General features: G+C 46.1%; 1 protein-coding gene across 1 annotated transcript in view; it reads left to right on the top strand.

The window, feature by feature from the left end:
- LOC309564227 (alpha-1-inhibitor 3-like) overlaps positions 1-20,909 on the top strand; it is a 90,988-nt gene that overhangs the window by 27,386 nt on the left and 42,693 nt on the right. Inside the window, exons 2-3 of the mRNA XM_082268854.1 lie at positions 15,654-15,837; positions 18,251-18,410. Of these exons, the coding sequence (XP_082124980.1) occupies positions 15,654-15,837; positions 18,251-18,410 (344 nt within the window). The remainder of the gene's footprint in view (positions 1-15,653; positions 15,838-18,250; positions 18,411-20,909) is intronic.

Genomic DNA, 20,909 nt, shown 5'->3' with positions numbered 1-20,909 from the left:
GTCCACCCCTGCCTCTAGACACCCTAGAAGCTGTGCCCCTTTCCGCAGCAGGGCCACGTATGCCTTTTCTTGGTCTACCAGGCATATTTCTCACTGATGCGTTGGCAACTGTGTGCGGTGAAAAACGCACACTGCTATGCGACCCACAGTTGTCGCTGGATACAGCACAGCAGATGTGTCACGCACAGTAGCAAAGCCTTTTGCACAGTGGACCTAACGCTTTGAACAACAGGCGTTAGGTTGTCACTGATGCGTTGGCAACTGTGTGCGGTGAAAAACGCACACTGCTATGCGACCCACAGTTGTCGCTGGATACAGCACAGCAGATGTGTCACGCACAGTAGCAAAGCCTTTTGCACAGTAGACCTAACGCTTTGAACAACAGGCGTTAGGTTGTCACTAATGCGTTGGCAACTGTGTGCGGTGAAAAACGCACACTGCTATGCGACCCACAGTTGTCGCTGGATACAGCACAGCAGATGTGTCACGCACAGTTGCAAAGGCTTTTGCACAGTGGACCTAACGCTTTGAACAACAGGCGTAGGTTGTCACTGATGCGTTGGCAACTGTGTGCGGTGAAAAACGCACACTGCTATGCGACCCACAGTTGTCGCTGGATACAGCACAGCAGATGTGTCACGCACAGTTGCAAAGGCTTTTGCACAGTGGACCTAACGCTTTGAACAACAGGCGTTAGGTTGTCACTGATGCGTTGGCAACTGTGTGCGGTGAAAAACGCACACTGCTATGCGACCCACAGTTGTCGCTGGATACAGCACAGCAGTTGCGTGTCACGCACAGTTGCAAAGGCTTTTGTACAGTGCACCTAACGCTTTGAACAACAGGCGTTAAGTTGTCACTGTATTTTGCTGCCTAGCAAGCACGTACACCTGCTGTGATAGAGCAGCACTGTGCCACGTGCTCACTAAACAGAACCCTCACACTTTCCCTACAGAAACTAAATTTTCAAATCTAACTAATGTAGTACAAAGTTCCCTAACTACACTAGATATCCCTTTCCACTAAATAGAAAGCTCCATACAGCAGAAGACTGACACTGTCCCTTAAGTTTTTTTTTTTTTTTTTTTTTTGTAACTCTAAGAACCAGCACAATCGCTGTATCTAACTACACTAGCTGTAAGCTAAATACAATTCTGCTATATGGAGCTTTAGAACCACTCGATATATAGGAAATGTAGTGTAGCAAGCAGGAGTCAGACAGAACTGCTTCAACTCTCTTCAACAGGCTCTGGATAACTGTGCTAGGGGTTAGGCGGGGCCATCTTATATAGTGTGGGGCGTATTCACTCCTTATTGGCCTCTGGTCCCCGTAGTCACTCCAATCACGTTCCTAGGAGACTCCTGCCCCCTCATTGGCTTTTGCAGACGTTTCTGGGCCAATCACGGGCTTTTAAAGCCCAGTTCCTGTCCCAGTGCATTTTGGGCGGTTCTGGTGGCCGAATACCGAACTTTTGCCGCAAAAAGTTCGGTATTCGGCCGAATATCGAACATCCAATGTTCGGGTCGAACCGATGGTCGACCCGAACCGTTCGATCATCCCTAGTAAAAAACTGGGATTTTTTCATTTTGACACATAAGGCTGAACTCACATTAATGATTGCAGGGGAGAAATTATGGTACTTCCAATTTAATAACACACATTTGATAACCTGTACCAATTTTAAAGTGTTTTCTATGGAGAATTGTGCGTCCTTGATTTTAAGGGCTGTCATTTTATTCTACATTACCTCTGTTTTTAGAAAACATGCAATTTTGAGGGGTTTAAGGTAATTTCCAGCAACAAAAAAATCTGATTTTAATGTGTGTGAGTTATTTAAAACATTTCTGTTGTAGGCGAGTGGTTAAGGAAAAAAAAAAAAAAAAGGCTAAGCTATGGTAAACAGCAAAATAGTACTGTAATGGTTGTGCCTACTGGGCACATGACGACAGCCATTTTGTTCAAAATAGAGCCATTACATTTAACTTGTTACTGTCTTTTCTGTGTTGAACCAGAGACACAGCTGCAGTAACCTTCCCCTTCCCTTCTCCTCCAGTTTATGCAATACACATCCATTAGCCATACCAGAACTTTCTTATCAGATCCCTGAGAGGAAAAATACAGACCCTCTTGTGCCTATCTTCTGTCTAAAAAACCCTAATAAAAATGTCTGACTTGCCCAGCTTGATTGACTGGAGTTTTAACAGATATCTGCAACCTTCCCCCTTATCGTAAATTCCATAGCAACCTACATCACTGATAGACTGGTTAGTAACCAAGACTCGAAAAATTCAGTATATGTCACAACTCATGAAATAATAATAGGACAGCCAGAATAAAGTCATGTTCACCTTCATAAGTTATTGAGCAGCATTTTGAACCAAAACACCTCTAGGCTAGGAGGTACTAGAGTGAATTAGGTCTCTACATCCATCCTATGAGAAATAGATATCCAAGACCTGTCATTTCTATATCCATTGCAAAGCTAATTTCATGTTGGACAATAATATGCAGGGTAGCCAACTGTTGTTTTTAGGTTTAGCTATACTGATCTTTTTCACATGTAACTATATATCCAAAAGCATCTGAAATGATAAAGCTCCTTCATTTTCTAATTTTGAATGTAAAATGAAAAAAAAAATGTGTCACTTATGATCTTTGCCAACACGGCCTCAAGTGACTGGCCTCAGGTGATGCACAGATATGAAACAAATCCTCCTTGGTGCTCTTAATAGTTATATAATATAATTATACTTTGTTCATATTTCAAGTCTGAGGTTTACAACCACTTTTAAGAGTGTGATGGATGATGACCAATGGCAAGGTTACTGTCTTCCAAGATGGAGAACTTCTTCCACCAGTCAGATGAATTCCAAGTAAATTTAAAAAATTTACTCATTTGCTGTTCTGTGAATAATTTAAAAAAGCCATACCACATTAGGAAAGGAAGTACCTGAGGGTAGGAGCATGATCATGGCGCCAGCACTGAGCTTATGCTAGAAACGCTGATGGGAACTGTCCATAGGACAAAAGTAAATCAGAATTCTTACCTTGCCATCTGAAACACTAAGAGACCCATTACTGATCACTGAGCCCGGGGAAAGGAAGGAGGAGGAGGTTGGATGTTGCGAAAGGAAAGCATGGAGCAGCACAGCACTGTTGGGTAGAGCCGCCTAAGGAGCAGAGACGGAAGACGCTGACTCTTGCCAAAGTAGTGTGAGAGGGCGGGACCCTGATTGGAGGCTCAGCTGAACAGCCCGAGAGCTCGAGAGCCCAAGAGCGAGAAACAGGCCAGCCAAAAACTCACAGCTGACGGGCAAAGTTAACAGGCAGAGGAGCCAAGAATCCAGCAGAGCTTCTATGTTGGTTCCCAGGTTAAGGAAGGGAATACCGTTAGTCTAGAGAGAGGGGGCAAGAAACGGACAAGAAATGTACAAGAAACTAGCAGTCATGTTCCCCCAGCTGCAGCATACTGCCAAGTTTGTTCCAGTGACGAGGAGAGAAGGGATAATGAGGGATAATGAGGTCACTGACTATATTTGGGTGCCTGAGAGAATAGATGAAGAAAGTGAGCAGGAGGAGGAGGCACAACTCCAATGAGGCAGAATGTCCTCCAGGGGCTGGCTTAAGGGCAACCACCCTATTGCATCACTCCACAGAACTTCACAGGTTCAGGTTGCTGCTAACTCCCTGCTGACTTCCAAAAGTTCATTGGTGGGGGCTTTTTTCAACACATATGCAGCAGACTTCAGCGGATCAAGCGTGGCCAGAACACCAGCCGCTTGGGCACCACATGCTTAACAAAACATATGACGACTTGCCATGGAGTCCATTGGCAACTGCACCTGAAAGACCCACATCATAAAAACATTCAGACTTCTCCTTGCTCCTCATCTGGGATTTCTACCACTACAATACCTCAAGTCTTCTCAAAAACCTGCACTGAGAGGGATTATGGTATATTAACGGGTGCCACAGGTACTTGCACCCAATCTGCTAGCAGTACACCACCTGTTGATTTCACCACCAGGTAAATTTAGCTACCCCAATTGCTGAACCGAAAAAAAAAAAAAATACTGCCCCAACCATCAACATGCTCAGAGTCTAAATGCTAGCTTGGCCAAATTGCTAGCACTACAACTGCTGAATTTTCATCTGGTAGACTCTGCCCCTTTCCTGAATTTGTGGAATGGGCTGTACCACAATGGTAGGTTACAAAAATAAATTTCTTTTCACTTAAGGCCATTCCAGCTCTGCACCATCACTTGGAAGGTAATGTTTTTGCCTTGTTGGACAGAGCGGCCAACAACAAGGTTCACATTACTGCTGACTCATGGTCCAGCAGGCATGGTCGGGGACATTACATTTCCTTCACGGTGCACTGAGTAACTCTTCTTGCAGCTAGGAAGGATGCAGGAGAGGGTTCAGTGCTGGAGCTTGTTCCACCACTACGCCTCCAAAAAGGATGGTAGCGATATTTCCATATCTGTCTGCTCCACCCCTTCCTCTTCTTCTTCCTCTATGGCCTCTTCTACTGAATGGGTGGGTGGTGTGATTGACGATGGGTTTTCATCGGTGGACACAATTTTTTTATTTTTAAATAAAGGACTTGTGTGTTAATTTTTTTGTACACTTTTTTGGTGAATGAGTAGGGGTACAATGTACTTGATACCCATTCACATAGGGGGGCTGAGAGCTTGTTCCCCCCCTTACCTTGCCTACTAGGCTGTATGCTCTGATAAGGGTTTGGCATGGATTTTAAGGGGGGCCCCACTCCATTTTTTTTTTTTACATTTTGGCGTGGAGTTCCCCTTAAAATCTATACCAAACGCAAAGGACCTACAGATTTTGGGGGTGACTCCATGCCATTTTTTTATTAATTCTGTCATGTGGTTACCCCTCACAGTTACTCTTGCTGGGAGCAGGAATGTGCCCTGCTGTTAAAAATTGGTTAGAAAATTTGAAATTACATGCACCTGTCAAACAGGTGCAGAAAATTGGGTGTTGGTGGTGCCTGAACACTGTAACCCCTCACGGTTACTCTTGCTATGTGCAGGAATGGGCCCTGCTGTTAAAAATTAGGAGAAAACATTTTAAATTACATGCATGTGTCATACAGGTACAGAAAAAATGGGCCTTGGGTGTTGCCTGAACACTGTAACTCCTCACAGTTACTCTTCCCTCATCCTCTGAACCAGCAATGCTCCCTAAGAGTTCAAGGGGCTATGCAAGAAGTCAGGCTAAAAGATGCCATGCAGTGCTTCAGTTGGTCTGTCTAGGGGACAGGAGCCACACCAGGGCAGAGATTCTGTCAGCTCTGCAGGGGCAGGCTCAGAGGTGGTTGACGCCACGGCAGCTTGGGCCAGGAATGGTTGTATGCGACAATGGCACCAAACCTTCTCTCTTGACACATGTTCCATGCTTGGCACATGTCCTGAATCTGGTGGTGTAGCTTTTCTTGAACAGATACCCGGGCTAACAAGATCTCCTGAGGCAGGCCAAAAAAGTCTGGGGCCATTTCCAATGATCATACAATGCCAGTGCTTTTCAATGGGAATTCAACCTGCCCAGCAACCACCTCATTTGTGACATGCCCACCAGCTGGAACTCAAGATTGGCAATGCTACAGCGGCTGCACACGAAGCAGAGGGCCAAAATTGAGTACCCGTGTGAGTATGGCACAAGGACAGGCTCAAGGGAGCTTGGCTTCTTTTCGCCATGCCAGTGGCTGCTGATAAAGGACATTTATCAAAATGAATCAGTCCTGGATCAATGGCGGCTGTCAAGCCCCTGATGCTGATGTAACTGATTGAATTTGCTAGGGATCTGGGATCCCTTGAAGACTGTCTATGCTGCCTATCCTATTCCTGAATCTTGATGTTTTTGGTTTAGGGCACCACCAACACCCAAGGTCCAATTTTTCTGCACCTGTTTGACAGGTGCATGTACTTTAAGTTATTTTTTTCTAATTTTTAACAGCAGGGCCCATTCCTGCGCCCAGCAAGTGTAACTGTGAGGGGTTACAGTACTCAGGCACCACCAACACCCAAGGCCCAATTTTTCAGCGCCTGTTTGACATGTGCATGATTTTCAATTTTCTTTTCTAATTTTTAACAGTTCCTGCGCCCAGCAAGAGTAACTGTGAGGGGTTATAGTGTTTAGGCAACACCCAAGGCCCAATTTTTCTGCACCTTTATGACACATGCATGTCATTTAAAAATGTTTCTGCATGTAATTTAACATTTTTTAACCAATTTGTAATAGCAGGGCACATTCCTGCTCCCCACATCTCCAGCACTGGTCGGAGCAGGAAGGGAACATCCTATGAAATTTAGAACAGATGGAGGTCTTATACATAAAGAACACAAGTCTTTCCACCTGGCGATCTGAGAGGGTTAGGCCCAGGTAACGTTCCCACTATGCAATAAACGGGGGACGGAACCCGGCTCGGGAGTCGTCAGCATGCGGTAAAGCAACGAGATGGTATGGCGTAATGGGGATGTTTTAGCGCAAAGTTCCTCAAACGGTGAGAGGCGTCTAGTCATAGTAGTCGCCTGTGGGAGAGAACTCAGAAAATGGGCAAGTTGGACCTTCTGCCAGTTGGACAGGGAGTCGAAAGTGTGGTCGGAGGTAAGTCGTTGTCTTGAAATCCATTGACCCCGGCGGATAAAGTGCCTAGCCTGGAAGAGACCCCGATCCTTCAGCACCCGGAATCCTGGATCTCCTACACCCGGCATGAACTCCGGGTTTTCCACCACCGGCAATAGAGGGGATGGCCACGGGGCGAGACCCCAAGTGTGGCACACCCTCCGACATGTCTGCAGAGTGGCCCCAATGGTTGGATTAGAAGCAAGGTTTCTCGGCAAGGGATCCACAGAAATGCCTCCAGAGAGGACTCACAAATTGATTTCTCAGTCCGCACCCATTGTTTAAGGGAGCCATGTCTATACCAGTCCAGAACTCGTGCCAAGTGGCAGGCAGAGTGGTAAAAGGCCGCATCAGGCAGGGCCATCCCACCAGAGAGCTTAGGCAGACGTAGGATCTTCAACGACAATGGGGGGGGGGGCCTAATCCAGAGGAATTCACAAAAGGTTTTGTTCACCCATCTGAGGAATGCGGGTGGAACCGCAATAGGCAGAGCCTGAAGCACGTAGAGTAATCGGGGCATTATGTTCATCTTGGTAATTTTGCATCTACCAAACCATGAGAACATACCCCGTTGCCACTCCTCCAAGTCCTTCCGTATCTGGGCGAGGAGAGGAGGGAAGTTGCAATCGAATACACAATCAGGAGCAGCTGGAAGGGATATACAAAGATTAGAAATGCACGAAGAGTTCCATTTAAAAGGAAAATTAGCCCAAAGCAAGGATGCCATGCTCCCTGGCATCGCAATAGCAAGAGCTTCCTATTTCTGGGGATTAATCTTATAAGAAGACAAGGCTTCATAGGTATGAAACTCCTTGAGGAGGTTAGGAAGCGAGATCAACAGTTGTGTGAGAAAAAACAGAAGGTCGTCGTCGGCATACGCCGCCACTTTGGGCGAAAATGTTGCAGAGACCGAGACATCCCTGATGTCGGCGTTAGCCCAGATTGTCCGCAAGAAAGGCTCAAGGGACAGAACAAAAATCAAGGGGGACAAGGGGTATCCCTGACGGGTGCCGTTCGAAATATCCAACGATTGAGAGAGAATGCCATTGACCTTGACACTTGCCGAGGGCCGGGAGTAGATCGCTTGGATCCATGACATCATGTGGTGTCCCAATCCCACATGGGTCAAGGTTTCGGATAGAAATGACCAGTTCACCCGGTCAAAGGCCTTTTCGGCATCCGTCGAGAGGAGCATCATGGGTACCTTTTGGGTGTGCACCATTTGTATCAAATTGATAGCTTTGGTGGTATTGTCTCTCACTTCCCGGGACAATATAAAGCCTACATGATCATCATGTATCAGTGACGGGATCAAAGGGGCCAAGCATGATGCTAAGATCTTGGTAAAGAGCTTCAGATCTATATTCATAAGAGAAATAGGGTGATAGTTTTGACACAAGAGAGGATCCTTACCTTCCTTGGCTATCACCGTAATATGAGCTCGGAGCGAGTCCAGTGGAAACTGGGCCCCCGTGCCTGCCGAGTTATAGGCGGAGAGGAAGTGTGGGGATAAGACATCCTCAAAGAGCTTGCAATATAAAAGGGAGAACCCGTCGGGGCCCGGGGCCTTGCCATTCTGTGAGCCTGCAATGGCCGCCGAAAGCTCCCAAGACTGGATAGGGTCCTCCAGCTGTTCAATCTCCACGTCAGATAATTTCGGGAGACCTGATCGCAGAAGGTATTCCCGAATGCGGGAATAGGCAGCTTCGGAAGTGCCCACAGAGGACAGATTGTAAAGAGAAGCATAGTATTGTCGAAAAACCTCCGTGATCTCCTCCGTCGTCTGCACCTTTCAGCTAGAGGCCGTAAGGATCTCCGGGATGAACTTGCCAGAATCTTACCACACTTATCCCCATGTTTGTAAAAGGATCTTTTGCACCTGGCCAGAGCAGATTTTTCCCTGAACAGCGTCAAAGCGCAAAGCTGTTCACGGAGACCAGTAAGCTCCAATAAGGTATCCCTCGCTTGTGAGCGCTTATGAACCGCTTCCAGATTCCCAATGCCTGCCATCAGGTCGTTCATCTGTTGCGTCCTCTCCTTCTTCTTTTGAGCGCCAATCTTAATCAGGACCCCCCTGAGATAGCTCTTGTGAGCTTCCCAGACAATCAATGGAGAGCTCTCCAGGATGGCATTAAGTTCAAAAAATGTACGCAGTTCCGCACTAACCTCCTCCAGGATCTTCCAGTCCTGGAGAAGGGCGTCATTCAGCCTCCACTGCCATTTTTTCACCTCAGGATGCTGCAGGTCAAGCTCCAGCACCACTGGAGCATGGTCCGAAATGGTGATGGAGCCAACGGAAGCTGAAACGACGCAAGATAATAAGAACTGGGGAAGCAAGAAAAAATTAATGCGTGTGTAAGAGTCATGTGGTGGAGAGTAAAAAGTGTAATCGTAAGTACTCAGATGGAGAATGCGCCACCCGTCCACCAGGTGGAGCGCTTGGAGACTCTTTTTGATGCATTTCAAGGCGCATAGGAAATGTGGGAGGCACCCCTAGAGGCATCCAGTACCGGATCTAGCACCAAATTGAAATCGCCGCCCATAAGGATAACTCCCTCGGCAAAATCCGCCAGGTGTGATAACATCAATTCAAGGAACGTAACCTGGTTAGAATTGGGGAAGTAGAAATTAACTAGGGTGACCGTTACCGACCCCAGGCGGCCCTTGACAAAAAGGGCATGACCAGAATAATCGTACCACGAATCAGAGAAAGTCAAGGGAGACCCCCTACGAATCAAGAGGCTCTCTCCCCTAGATCTGGAATCAGAAGGACAACCATGGTGTACCGTCAGGAAGCGTTTGTTTCCCAGTTTGGGAACCTTGTCTAGTCTGAAATGAGTTTCCTGTAGAAAGCAAACATGGGCACGATGGCGATGCATGTCAGCCAATACAATAGAACATTTTTCCGATGTATCGAGCCCCTTGACATTAAGGGATACAAAACGGATGGGTTCAACGTGTGCGGTGGCCATCTTTGCCTAGAGGGGGAAGAAAGAAAAAAAAAAGGGGGGGGGGAAGCAAGAGAGAAGACGCAGGAGGAGAGGGGAGAAATATAAGAGGGAGAGGAAAAGGCAACGGAGGAAGGGAGGAAGGGAGCAAAGAAAGAAGGAGAGAGAGGGGGAGATGGATGAGAGGGGATAAAGGGAAGAGGAGAGAGGAGAAGGCAAGCAGGAGGCGGAAAGGAGGAAAGAATGAGTGGGGAAGACCCAGAAAGTAACAGGCAAAAGTCAGGGGGAGAGAGTAGCAGAGAGGGGTGAGCCCACAACTAGTGTGAGCCCAGAAAACCACTCTAAAGCATCAACAACGCTGTTGAGACTTCGTCTCTAGACACCCAAGGGTCCCGTCCCAGCCCCCCTAAAGTGGGGTGGCACGGAGTGAACCCTAGGGAGTCGGCCTAAGTGGGGAAAGCGGAAGGGCACAAAAGGAGGAAGAGAGCTCCCGCCCTCAGCCAAACCCCAACCGGCAGTAAGCAATAGTACAGAAGGCCTGGAAGACATATTAGAAGCATTTATGAAGGGTAAAGAAACATTCAATGAAAGACATACAGTATACTGTAGACTGTTAAATAGGACCAAGGAAAAAATCAGCATGGAACTTGAACATGTAATAGGAGGCAAGAGGCTCTGAGAAAACCAGTAACAATGATCTAATAAAAGGAGACCAAATTATCTTTAAAAAATGAAAGGGCCTGATCCATAAGCCATACCCCCCCAATCCCGCTCCAAATCGCGCCCAGTCCCCTATGACCAAGGAGAGTGGTATAGGAGCACAAATAAGGGGTACACGGCACAGTGCAGCGCCAGTGGAGGACGCCATTCCGGACAGCCAGCCGAGAGGACTACCAGTCAGTGGACTGCAGAAATCCAAAATGACCGGCTATCTATCAAAGTCTGCGGCTACTGGCAGAGGGCGACAGATGCACTCCAGGAGACCAAGCGAGTTCTAGGAACCCCGAGGGATCTATAGCAATATAGGCAGAACAGGAGCACTGCCAACTGAGAATATATGACCGCCCACAACCCGGGAGCCAGCCTCATGAGGGAAAGCAGAATAGGGGAGGAGGGAGAGCAGTCATCCCGTAAACAGTAAGAGCAGCAGCTCTGCTTGAGACAACGGTCTCAGAGGGCAGAGGGGGGAGGATGGGAGCGGGAGAAGTACAGAGAACAAGGGAGGGAGGGGGAGGGAGGGGGAGGGAGGGGGAGGAAGGGGGAGGAAGGGTGGGAAACGAGGGAAGGGTGGAACGGGAGGAATTTGACAGGGATGACACATCAGGGTAGGGCGATAACACAGGGGAGGGGGGGGGTTGACGAGGGAACGAGGAAAGGAGGGGGGAGCGGAGAACGGTCGGGGACACAAGAAATGAAGGAAGGAACAGACTGGATGATAGGAGAGCAGGCAAGGAGGAGGGCTTGTCCCTAAGTGTAGCAGGAAATGCGGGGCGGGAAAGAACCCGCCAGGTAGACCCCAAAGCAAGGGCAGGTGACCTGATGTGACCACAACAGCGGCTTCCACTTTTCCCCCAACCCATCACAGAGCCCCGAATCCCCGTGTTAAAAAAAAACAATGCAGAAAAAAAGGGATAATAACAGTAACATAAAACACCCTTCCTCCAGACCCATTGGACCCCAACCCCCCCCCCCCCCCCAGTACCAGGATCAAACAGTGGCCCACCAATGTCCCCATCAGCCTAATAAGCAATTACTGACAAACTAATAATGAGGAGGCACAGGGGATTCCAGATGAGCACTACCAGTAGAAGAGCAGCATAGCACATATGAGTAGTCCGGCGGCCAGGGACATGCACCGCAGTCATTCAGCAAACTCAGCGGCGGGGTACAGATGGGGCGAAGGCGGCCCAGTCCGACCACTGGTGGGCTCAATGTCCTGGTTAGGACAGTCCTGTAATATAACGGGCACAGGAGGGTGCACCTCAAAAACGCAGAGGGCCAGCGGGAGGATGGGAAGGCATAACACGGCCGATAGTAGGACAAATGGGGGCAGAAAAAAAGGAAGGGGGGACAAAAGAGCGCGGTGAGGGCAGTACCTACAAATCAGGTCCAGATGATTATTACGTTTACGGGGCCATCACGGCCGGTCCCCGAGCACAAGAGCCGGAACCTCTTCTTCCCAACCGATGGCATCTCGGAGGAGGCTGGCCGGAGCGACTATGCTGCTGCTGAGGGTCTCGGTCAGGGAGGCGAGCCATCCGGTCAGAGACCTCCACAGGTTCAATGGCCAGAAAGCTGAACAGTTCTGGAAGGTCAGCGCGCTTGCGTAGGAGGAAGAAGACTCCATTCTTTTGGATTGTTAACTGCATGGGGAACCCCCATCGGTAAGTGACCTCCGGCGATCTGATCCATTCCAAAAGAGGTTTCAGCATAGATCGTCGTTGGAGTCTCCCCCTGGCAACGTCAGGATAGATAGTCACCACAGCTCCGTCTAAGTCAATTGGTCCCATCGCCCACACCTCTCGAAGGAACCCGTCTTTCACGCCATAGCGGTGGAGCCAACAGATGACATCCCGAGGTCTAGCAGGATCCATTGGCTTCGCTCCCAGGGCCCTATGCACCCCATCAAAGTTGAATGAGACAGGCGGGTCAGTAGTCACGACGCGGGATAGGATCGCCTTCACATATTTCACCAAGTTCTCTGAGGCGGTCGCCTCTGGGATGCCTCGGAGCCTCAAATTATTGCGAAGGCTCCGGTTTTCTAAGTCTTCTAATTGGAGCTGGGTCTCCGCCAGAAGGTCACTATGCGATGCCTGCGCCTGTTCTAGTTGGGCAACCCGATCCTGGAGCTACCGTGGAAGGCTGGGAGAAGGATAACGGTCCAGCGGCAGATACATCGGCCACAACAGGCTGGGAGAGGGAGCTCCGAGCTGGAGATTCCATGGCTGCAGGACCTAGGCCGCCACGCTGGCTCAGTTGAAACAGTCTCTGTAAAGTTCCCTATGAACCCGGAAAAAAATTACGGATGGGGGCTGTAGGTGTTCCCCTAGATGAGTTCCTTGTCCTCCACTTCTTCTGTACGCTCATGATATATCTATAAAATCATCGAAATATGCCTATAGGGAAGGCCAAGGAGCGGGAGCAACAGCTAGGCACTTATTCACGCTGCCATGACCAAGCCACACCCCCCAGTTAATAGATTTTTAAGGCTTCCCTGCTGAGAGCTGAATTTAAAAAATAATTGTAAAAATAAAATGTAAATTAAAATAAAATGGGGGTAAAAACAGCTTGGCAGCTTGGCGTGGGGTCCCCCTCAAAATGGTCCAGTACATTTGAGGCCGCCGTGTGCACGCGGCCCTGGTCAGTCTTGACCAGGAAAAGGCCTTTGACCGTGTCTCCCATGAGTTTATGTGCAGAGCTCTGCACAGGTTTGGTCTTGGGGACATGTTTTGTTCATATGTGAATGTGATGTACCATGACATTTGTAGTACGGTGTTGGTGAATGGCTGGAAAACTGCCCCTTTCCCTATTCTCTCTGGGGTCAGACAAGGCTGCCCTCTCTCACCTCTGCTTTTTGTTTGCTGTATAGAGCTCTTTGCCGAATGCATCCGACAGAACCCAGAGATCAGAGGGATCACCACACCGGGACCAGACAGAAGGGTTGTCAAGTGCTCACTCTACATGGATGAAGTAACGGTGTTCTGTGCTGACCAGCTCTCCATCGACTCGCTCGTCCAGACCTGTGAGGACTTCAGCAAAGCTTCAGGGGCAAAAGTCAACTGCGGGAAGTCAGAGATCATGCTCTTCGGAAAGTGGTTCATGCCTTCTTCTGCATCCACCCTTTCAGCATCAAGGCAGACTTCATCAAAATTCTCGGAGTTTGGTTTGGAGCTGAGGGCACAGCTCTGAAGTCTTGGGAGGAGAGACTGTCCAAGATGAGACAAAAGTTTGGACTATGGAGCCTCAGAGAACTCCCCATCGAAGGGAAAACACTGGTTCTCCGCAGCGAGATTCTCCCTGTGTTGCAGTACCTCGCCCAGGCCTGGCCCCCGCGGGTCAACACCTGTAAGGCCATAACCAGGGCGGTGTTCCACTTCATCTGGGGCTCCAAGATGGACAGAGTGAAGTGGGCAGTCATGTTCAAGGAACCCCTCAAGGGCGGTAAGGGAGTGCCTGACATCGCAACGCTACTGGGGGTGTTCTTTGCCTGCAACTGCATCCGCAGAACTTTAGAAGACAGAACTTCGGACTCTGGAGGCAACTCCATGTCCCGTTTTTTCCTCCTGCCTCTCTGGAGGTCTCTTGGATGGGACAAATGGGACAGATCCATCCCCTGCAACTGGGACACTCCTTGGTACTACTTGGATACTTTTCAAGTTCATCAAGGAGCAGGTGCTGCATGGAGTCAAGCCCGACTTGTGGAAGCCAAAAACTATCTACAAGTTGATCAGAGCATCGGACATTGCTGAGACTGTTCCAGGCCTCCCTTCAGCCACTTGCAAAGTGGTCTGGAGGAATGTTTCTTCAAAGGGACTCACCAACAGGCATAAAGATCTGGCATGGATGGCAATCCAGGGGGGACTGCCTCTCAGGACATTCATGCATGCCAGAAACTTGTGCAGATACAGGCACTGCCCCTTTTGTATCATCCACGAGGAAACGTCTTTTCATGTTTTCTGGGAGTGCTCATTTGCACAGAGCCTGTTGAGGGCCTTGGAACCTGAACTTAGAGACTTTGTTCCACAGACTGCCATCACACATTTCGCTGTGCTGAATGGACTTTTTCACTGAACATTTTCACAGGAGGACATTGACAACGCCTGGCGGTTGTTGTGTTGCTTTAAGGACGCTTTATGGTGCGCCAGAAAGCGCCTTATCCACCAGCGGGAGAGGATGTCCATTGAGGACTGTTGCAGACTGGTCCACAGTCTGCTCAGAGACTATAACCTGATGGATCTCGTGGAGGGAGAGGAGGTCTGAAGATTTCCCCTTCCCCCTCTCTCCCTTGTGTGTCTCTGTCCATTCAATAAAGCTTCGGGCTTGTGATTTCATTCCCCTCCCCTTACCCCACTCTCCCACCCCCCCCCCCATCACACCTGTTGCTTTTTTGAAATGTTATATTATATTGATATTGTTTGAGTAAAGCATCGTATAGACAACGTTTTTTAGTTTCATGTTTTAGGGGTATTGCGGCGTCATGCATGATGTGATGGCACGGGGTATCCTTACTCCGCACAACACATCAGGCATCATACCGCAGAATGAATGTATTTGATTGAATGTATTTATTTGTATGACCGGAAATGTATTGTAATGTAGTGTATTTATGCGCTGCGTCGCAGTACAGGGGAGAATGTACCCCGACAAAGTATTGTTTTTTGTATATCTTTTATGCAAATAAAGATTACATTTTCAACCAAAAGAAATATATAGGGGAGATAGCGGAAATGAAGATCCCAGATGACTCGTGGCTTTGTCTATTTCGTAACACACATAGCTCAATAAAACAATACAAGAATTTTTTGGTACAAAATTTAATGAATGCAGCAAAAGGGGCAATCTCAAAAAAATGATTGGACCCTGAGAGTCCTACGATGAAGGAATTGTTTAAACGTATGAAGTACATGTATAAAGTGGAATATTTGAGCAGTAGTAGAGAGGACCAAATAGAGATATTTTCCACTATTTGGAATAGATGGGAAGAGTTTAGGAAAAAGAGGAAATACACAGAGATATGGGAAGTATAGAGGAGGAGGGAGGTGTGGGGAGAGAAGAAGACTTAGTAAAGGTGAGGGAGGAGAAAGGAGAAAGTGGCAAAATAGAAGGGGGGGGGGGGGAATCGGGGGATTTTATGTATATGAATGATTATTTGATTGATGTGATTTTTTTCTTTATTTAAATGTTTGTCTATGGAAAACCAGATAAAGGTAAAAAAAATAATTAAAAAAAGCATGTGAATGGTTTGGATACATTACATGTACAAATATTCTGATTGACTATTAAAGAGAAACAAATGTTGCATAATTTATGGTTTCTAAAATGTGCTCTCATCTTCTTAGGCACTATGTGGTCATCTTCCCCTCCGAGATTCGCTCCAAGCATTCTGAAACCATATGTATACACCTGGAGGGGGCTCAGGGCAAGAGCAGAGTACAGATCTCCTTAAATCTGGAAGAAGAGAACACAACTCTTGTAGAGAAGAGCTTCAAGCAGGACTCCATATTCACCTGTGTTCCAATCAGGGTAACAAATATGCATAAAGTTTGACCGGCAGAAGAAAAATAAACAGAGGGTCTACATGACTAAGGGGATGATTAAAACAGGAGATGGTTAAGATGTGAGATCCAACCTGACTGGGGTTTGAGAGTCAGGTGAATAGGTAGGAGCCAAAAGGTTAGGTAGGTCCTGTGGAGAATACTGTGACTTCATCCCAAAAAGGGCAATCGATGATGGTCATTTTCCCTGTCTGCCCACTCCTCAATTAAGGTTTGAGTGAAAGCCGAAAGTGGAGGAGATGGTAAGATAATTGTCACCACTTGGCTTGAGGGGATTTAGGGGATCAGTATAACAGATTTTTTCAGGGCTGGAATAACCATTAAGCAAAATAAGCACATGCTTAGGGCATCAAGGGAAGGGTGAACTGCATAGTTTTCTGCATAGCTATCATGCCCTTAGAGAATAAGTAAAGTTTAAAACAAAATAGCCTTATAAGTTTTGCCCCTTTGACCTAAGCTAACAGATTCCACCATCCACAGATCTATCCTTATAATGATCCGATGGCCACGGCCTACATTGTCTATATCTTGCTCTGCAAGCCCCCGCCCTCCTGGCAATGCATGATCATTAAATCTTCATAGACTTCAATGGTATAAGTAATATTAATAAAATCATTTTCTTACAGGGTTTTAGGTTCAAAGTGAAAAAATTATTTATAACTGAAGGATTTTGAGTATATATTTTTTTAATTTCAATGTGTGAATATCAAAGGAAGAATTGTGAAAACAAATATAAAGTAAATATATATATATTTTTAGTTTGCATTCATCAAATAAATACTTTCCCTCATTATTTCAGATAGAAAACCTAGGTCACTTGCTTGATTTTGATCCATGGCCCATTTGATAAAAAAATAATATGAAAACATGATGATTTATCAATTTTCAAACTTTAATTTCACTTTCAGCACCTATTGTGAAATAATGTCTGATCAGTTAAGCAATGGAGGGGCCAAGGGGGCACCATTGTGCTAAGGGCACCAGTTGCCCTTCATCTGACCCTGAATGGTATTGTTATCTATATAACACACACAGGGCCCATCTAGTGATTTGCTGATTCCCCTTGGTGGTTGGTTGGTGGTGCTTTTCCCTGGTCCCCTGAGGGAATTTAAAGTGCCTGATTTGGTACTGTGCTTGAGCTAGTGTGGTGTTGCTTGGCTGATCTATTCCCCTGACAGGATCAACTAGAGAACAATGGGACTCCAAGGCAGGCACACTATTATTCTCTGATCTAACCATATGTGGGCAAAATGAGAAAACCTTGTCTTATGTTTGTGGACATTATAATCAGATTCTTTTTAAAAGAGAACAGTGAACAGAACAATGATGGTAAGTTTGAATCCATAGTCCTAGCACACAATCCAAGCTTATTTTAATCTGTTGAACGTTAATTTATTAGGAGAAATAAAGATGAGTGCTGAATGGTTACTATTGATAACTGATATTAAAAGTTGTTCTCTTAGTAAAGGAAATTTATAATGTTTTGGGCTCGATAATTGTATTTTTTTCAAGTGGGAGGGACACCCATGACACTATGACTTTTCTAAAGAAAAACCCCAAGAGAAGTGGTTTTCATTCAGGCTCTCTATAATAGTAATAAAAAGTATAAATGTTAGCCTTCCAAACAGGGAGATGGAGCAGGAGGGTCACTGCTCTGCCACGTGCGTGCGTGTTAGTATAAATGTCATGAGGACATGGATGGTATGTCAAATACATAATAAAGAGCTTAGATCTCCACCTGCTGGGTGTATACTAAAATACAAAAACTGTATTTTTTAACCCTGACCACAGGGCTCATGCACATGGCCAGTTAGTGCCACACATTGCCAGGTCAGCATATTTCTATCATGGACACAGTGTTTTCAATCGGCAATGGAAATAAAACCCATATACTTATATACTTTAATTACAGGTTGACACTCTCCATGGCTGTCTGCAGCTGTTCACATGTAATTGCACATGGAATGATTACCTGCAGTTAGGGACAGATGTGTGCTCCTAGACCCAGACATTTCACATGCTGAGGTGCACATCTGTCCCTAATTGACAGCCAGCTGTGGATAGATGTGGACAGTGTCACCTTGTCATTGATTTGTGCAGGCTTCCTGTTTGCAGCTGGTGGAAACCCCTGTCCTCGACAGTGTACAACCCTAATCAGCCATGTGCCAGATTCCTAATAAATGAATAAAGAGAAAATAAACAAAAACACTATACACACTCTTTTCAATAAAGGTTCATAAAAGCAAGAGGTGAAAGTGATCTGTACATTGAGTGGTCTAGGTCAGCTTCAGTTAGTAACATGTTTAGTTGGCTCTCTTATATACAGGGACTTTAGTGTCTTAAAGCTCAATTCTAACCTATTCATTTTTTTTCTCACTAAGGTTAACAAGTCTGTAGAGTCAGAGGTGGTTGGCATATTGAAGATCTCCATAGAGAATGCAGGGGAAACAATAGTGAAGAGCAGTAAAGTTCTGGTGAAGAAGAGGAGATCCAGCCTTCTAGTTCAGACAGACAAAGCTGTGTACAAACCAGGACAAACGGGTAACTGATGCTTTAAAATAGAGATTTACAGGCATGTTCCATTCCAGCAAATAGATAAACCAGTGAGATGCACGTGCCATGTGCAAAAAAGTCCACACAAGGGACAATGCTAGACCCCAATGCCAAGGGCACATGCAATACACAGAGTATGGTCATGAAAATGGCATGACAATCCTTATATTTTTTTCAACAAAAGAGTATTAAAAAAATGCATTTATTAATATTTTTTCTGCTACTGACATAAATTATAGGGGGGTACGGAACCATTTTCAGCTTGCAAGGTCAGTAAGCCTTATATTGGCTGCATCCTCCCTTCTGCTATAACTTCATGGTTACTTCGCTGACCATTAAGTTATAGCAGAACTGTCCCCCGGACTGCTATTTAAAAAAAATGTTAACAACCCCTTCCTTTCCTGAATGAACACATTGAGGTTGATTTACTAAAGGCAAATATACTGTGCACTTGCTAGATCTAATGGGAAGCTCTGAAATGAGGGAAAGCTCTGATGATTTCTATTATCCAATCATGTGCAAGCAAAAATGCTGTTTTTCTTGCATGTTACCCTCAGATCTAGAGCAACTGCACTTGCAGTGCACAGACTATTTGCCTTTAGTAAATCAACCACAGTGAGTAATCGGTACCAATCACTCCTGTGTTCATTCATTACTTAAGCATTGTAAACTGGCAGCATAACATTCTCCACAGCTTTCCAGACCCTTTCACGTCTGTCACATGTGCTCAGGGTAAACCTGCTCTCATCTGTGAAAAGCACAATGTGCCAGTGGAGAACCTGCCAACTCTGGTGTTCAAATGCCAATCGAGCTCCACGTTGCCGGGCAATGAGCACAGGGCCACTAGAAAACATTGAATGTCGGGAACGTCTGGCCATCTCATGAATATGGATGATTGAACGGTTCGGGTCGACCATCGGTTCGACCCGAACATTGACTGTTCGAGGTTCGGCCGAATTCTGAACTTTTTGATGAAAAAGTTCGGAATTCGGCAACCAGAACCGACCAAAATGCAATGGGACATGAAATGGACTTTAAAAGCCCGTGATTGGACCAGAACCATCAGTAAAAGCCAATTGAGGGGGCAGGAGAATGCTAGGAATGTGATTGGACTGACTAGGGGGTCCAGAGGCCAATCATTAGTGAATACGCCCCCCAGTATATAAGATAGCCCCGCCAAATCTACACCATTTTAATACAGGGCTGTGGGAGAGAGTGGAAGCAGTTCTGTTACTTCTGCTCTCAAAGTGTCATTTAGCAATTATTAGTGTGAGTAAAGGGATATCTAGTGTAGTTAGGGTGCTATTTTCCACTTTAGTTAGATTCAAAAATCTAGTTTCTGTAGGGAAAGTGTTAAGTGCCAGGGTGACCGTAGTGTAGTGTAGGGTGAACTGACTCTGACTGCTATGGCAGGGTGACAAAACCCTTCCATGTCAGGGTGACCGCTATAGAGAAAAGATTGTTTCTCTTAGAACACTTATAGAACAGAGATATGGCTTCGCCCCTGTCACCCTGCTTTTTGCTGCAGGCGTTTATAGGGCTTTTTTGAGGACATGTTTGGACATCTGAACTTCTGTGTAGGGGTATATATACACACACACATGTATGTATATATACACCTACACATATATAGGTGTGAAAGTAGCAGAAACCTATGCTTGCGCTAATTAAATAATTAACAGGCATATGGCTCTGCTCCTATCACACCTATATATGTGTAACTGTATAAATACATATAAGTGTGTGTGTATATATACCCCTATACACAAGTTCAGATGTTATGCCTGCCTCCAAAGACCCAAAAAAATGCCCAAAAAAACGCTTGCGCCAAAAAAAAAGCCCAGGTGTGTTGTTGCAGGCATTTTTTTGGGGCATTTTTTGGGGGTCTTTGGAGGCAGGCATAACATCTGAACTTGTGTGTAGGGGTATATATACACACATACTTATATGTATTTATACACATACACATATATAGGTGTGATAGGAGAGAAGCCATATGCCTGTTAATTATTTTATTAGCGCAAGCATAGGTTTCTGCTACTTTCACACCTATATATGTGTATGTGTATATATACATACATGTGTGTGTGTGTATATACCCCTATACAGAAGTACAGATGTTATGCCTGCCTCCAAAGACGCCCAAAAAATGCCCAAAAAAACGCCAGCTACAAAAACGCCCAGGTGTGTTTTTGCAGCAGGCATTTTTTTGGGGGGGCATTTTTTGGGGGTCTTTGGAGGCAGGCAAAACATCTGAACTTCTGTATAGGGGTATATATACACACACACACTTATATGTATTTATATACATACATACACACATATGGGTGTGATAGGAGCGGAGCCATATGCCTGTTAATTATTTAATTAGCGCAAGCATAGGTTTCTGCTACTTTCACACCTATATATGTGTATGTGTATATATACATACATGTGTGTGTGTATATATACCCCTACACAGAAGTTCTGATGTTATGCCTGCCTCCA

The sequence above is a fragment of the Pelophylax lessonae genome, assembly GCF_965119305.1.
Source record: "Pelophylax lessonae genome assembly, chromosome: 9".
Taxonomy (NCBI): Eukaryota; Metazoa; Chordata; class Amphibia; order Anura; family Ranidae; genus Pelophylax; species Pelophylax lessonae.
Note: the sequence above shows the minus strand (reverse complement) of the source record. Positions and strands in the feature narration are given on the sequence as shown.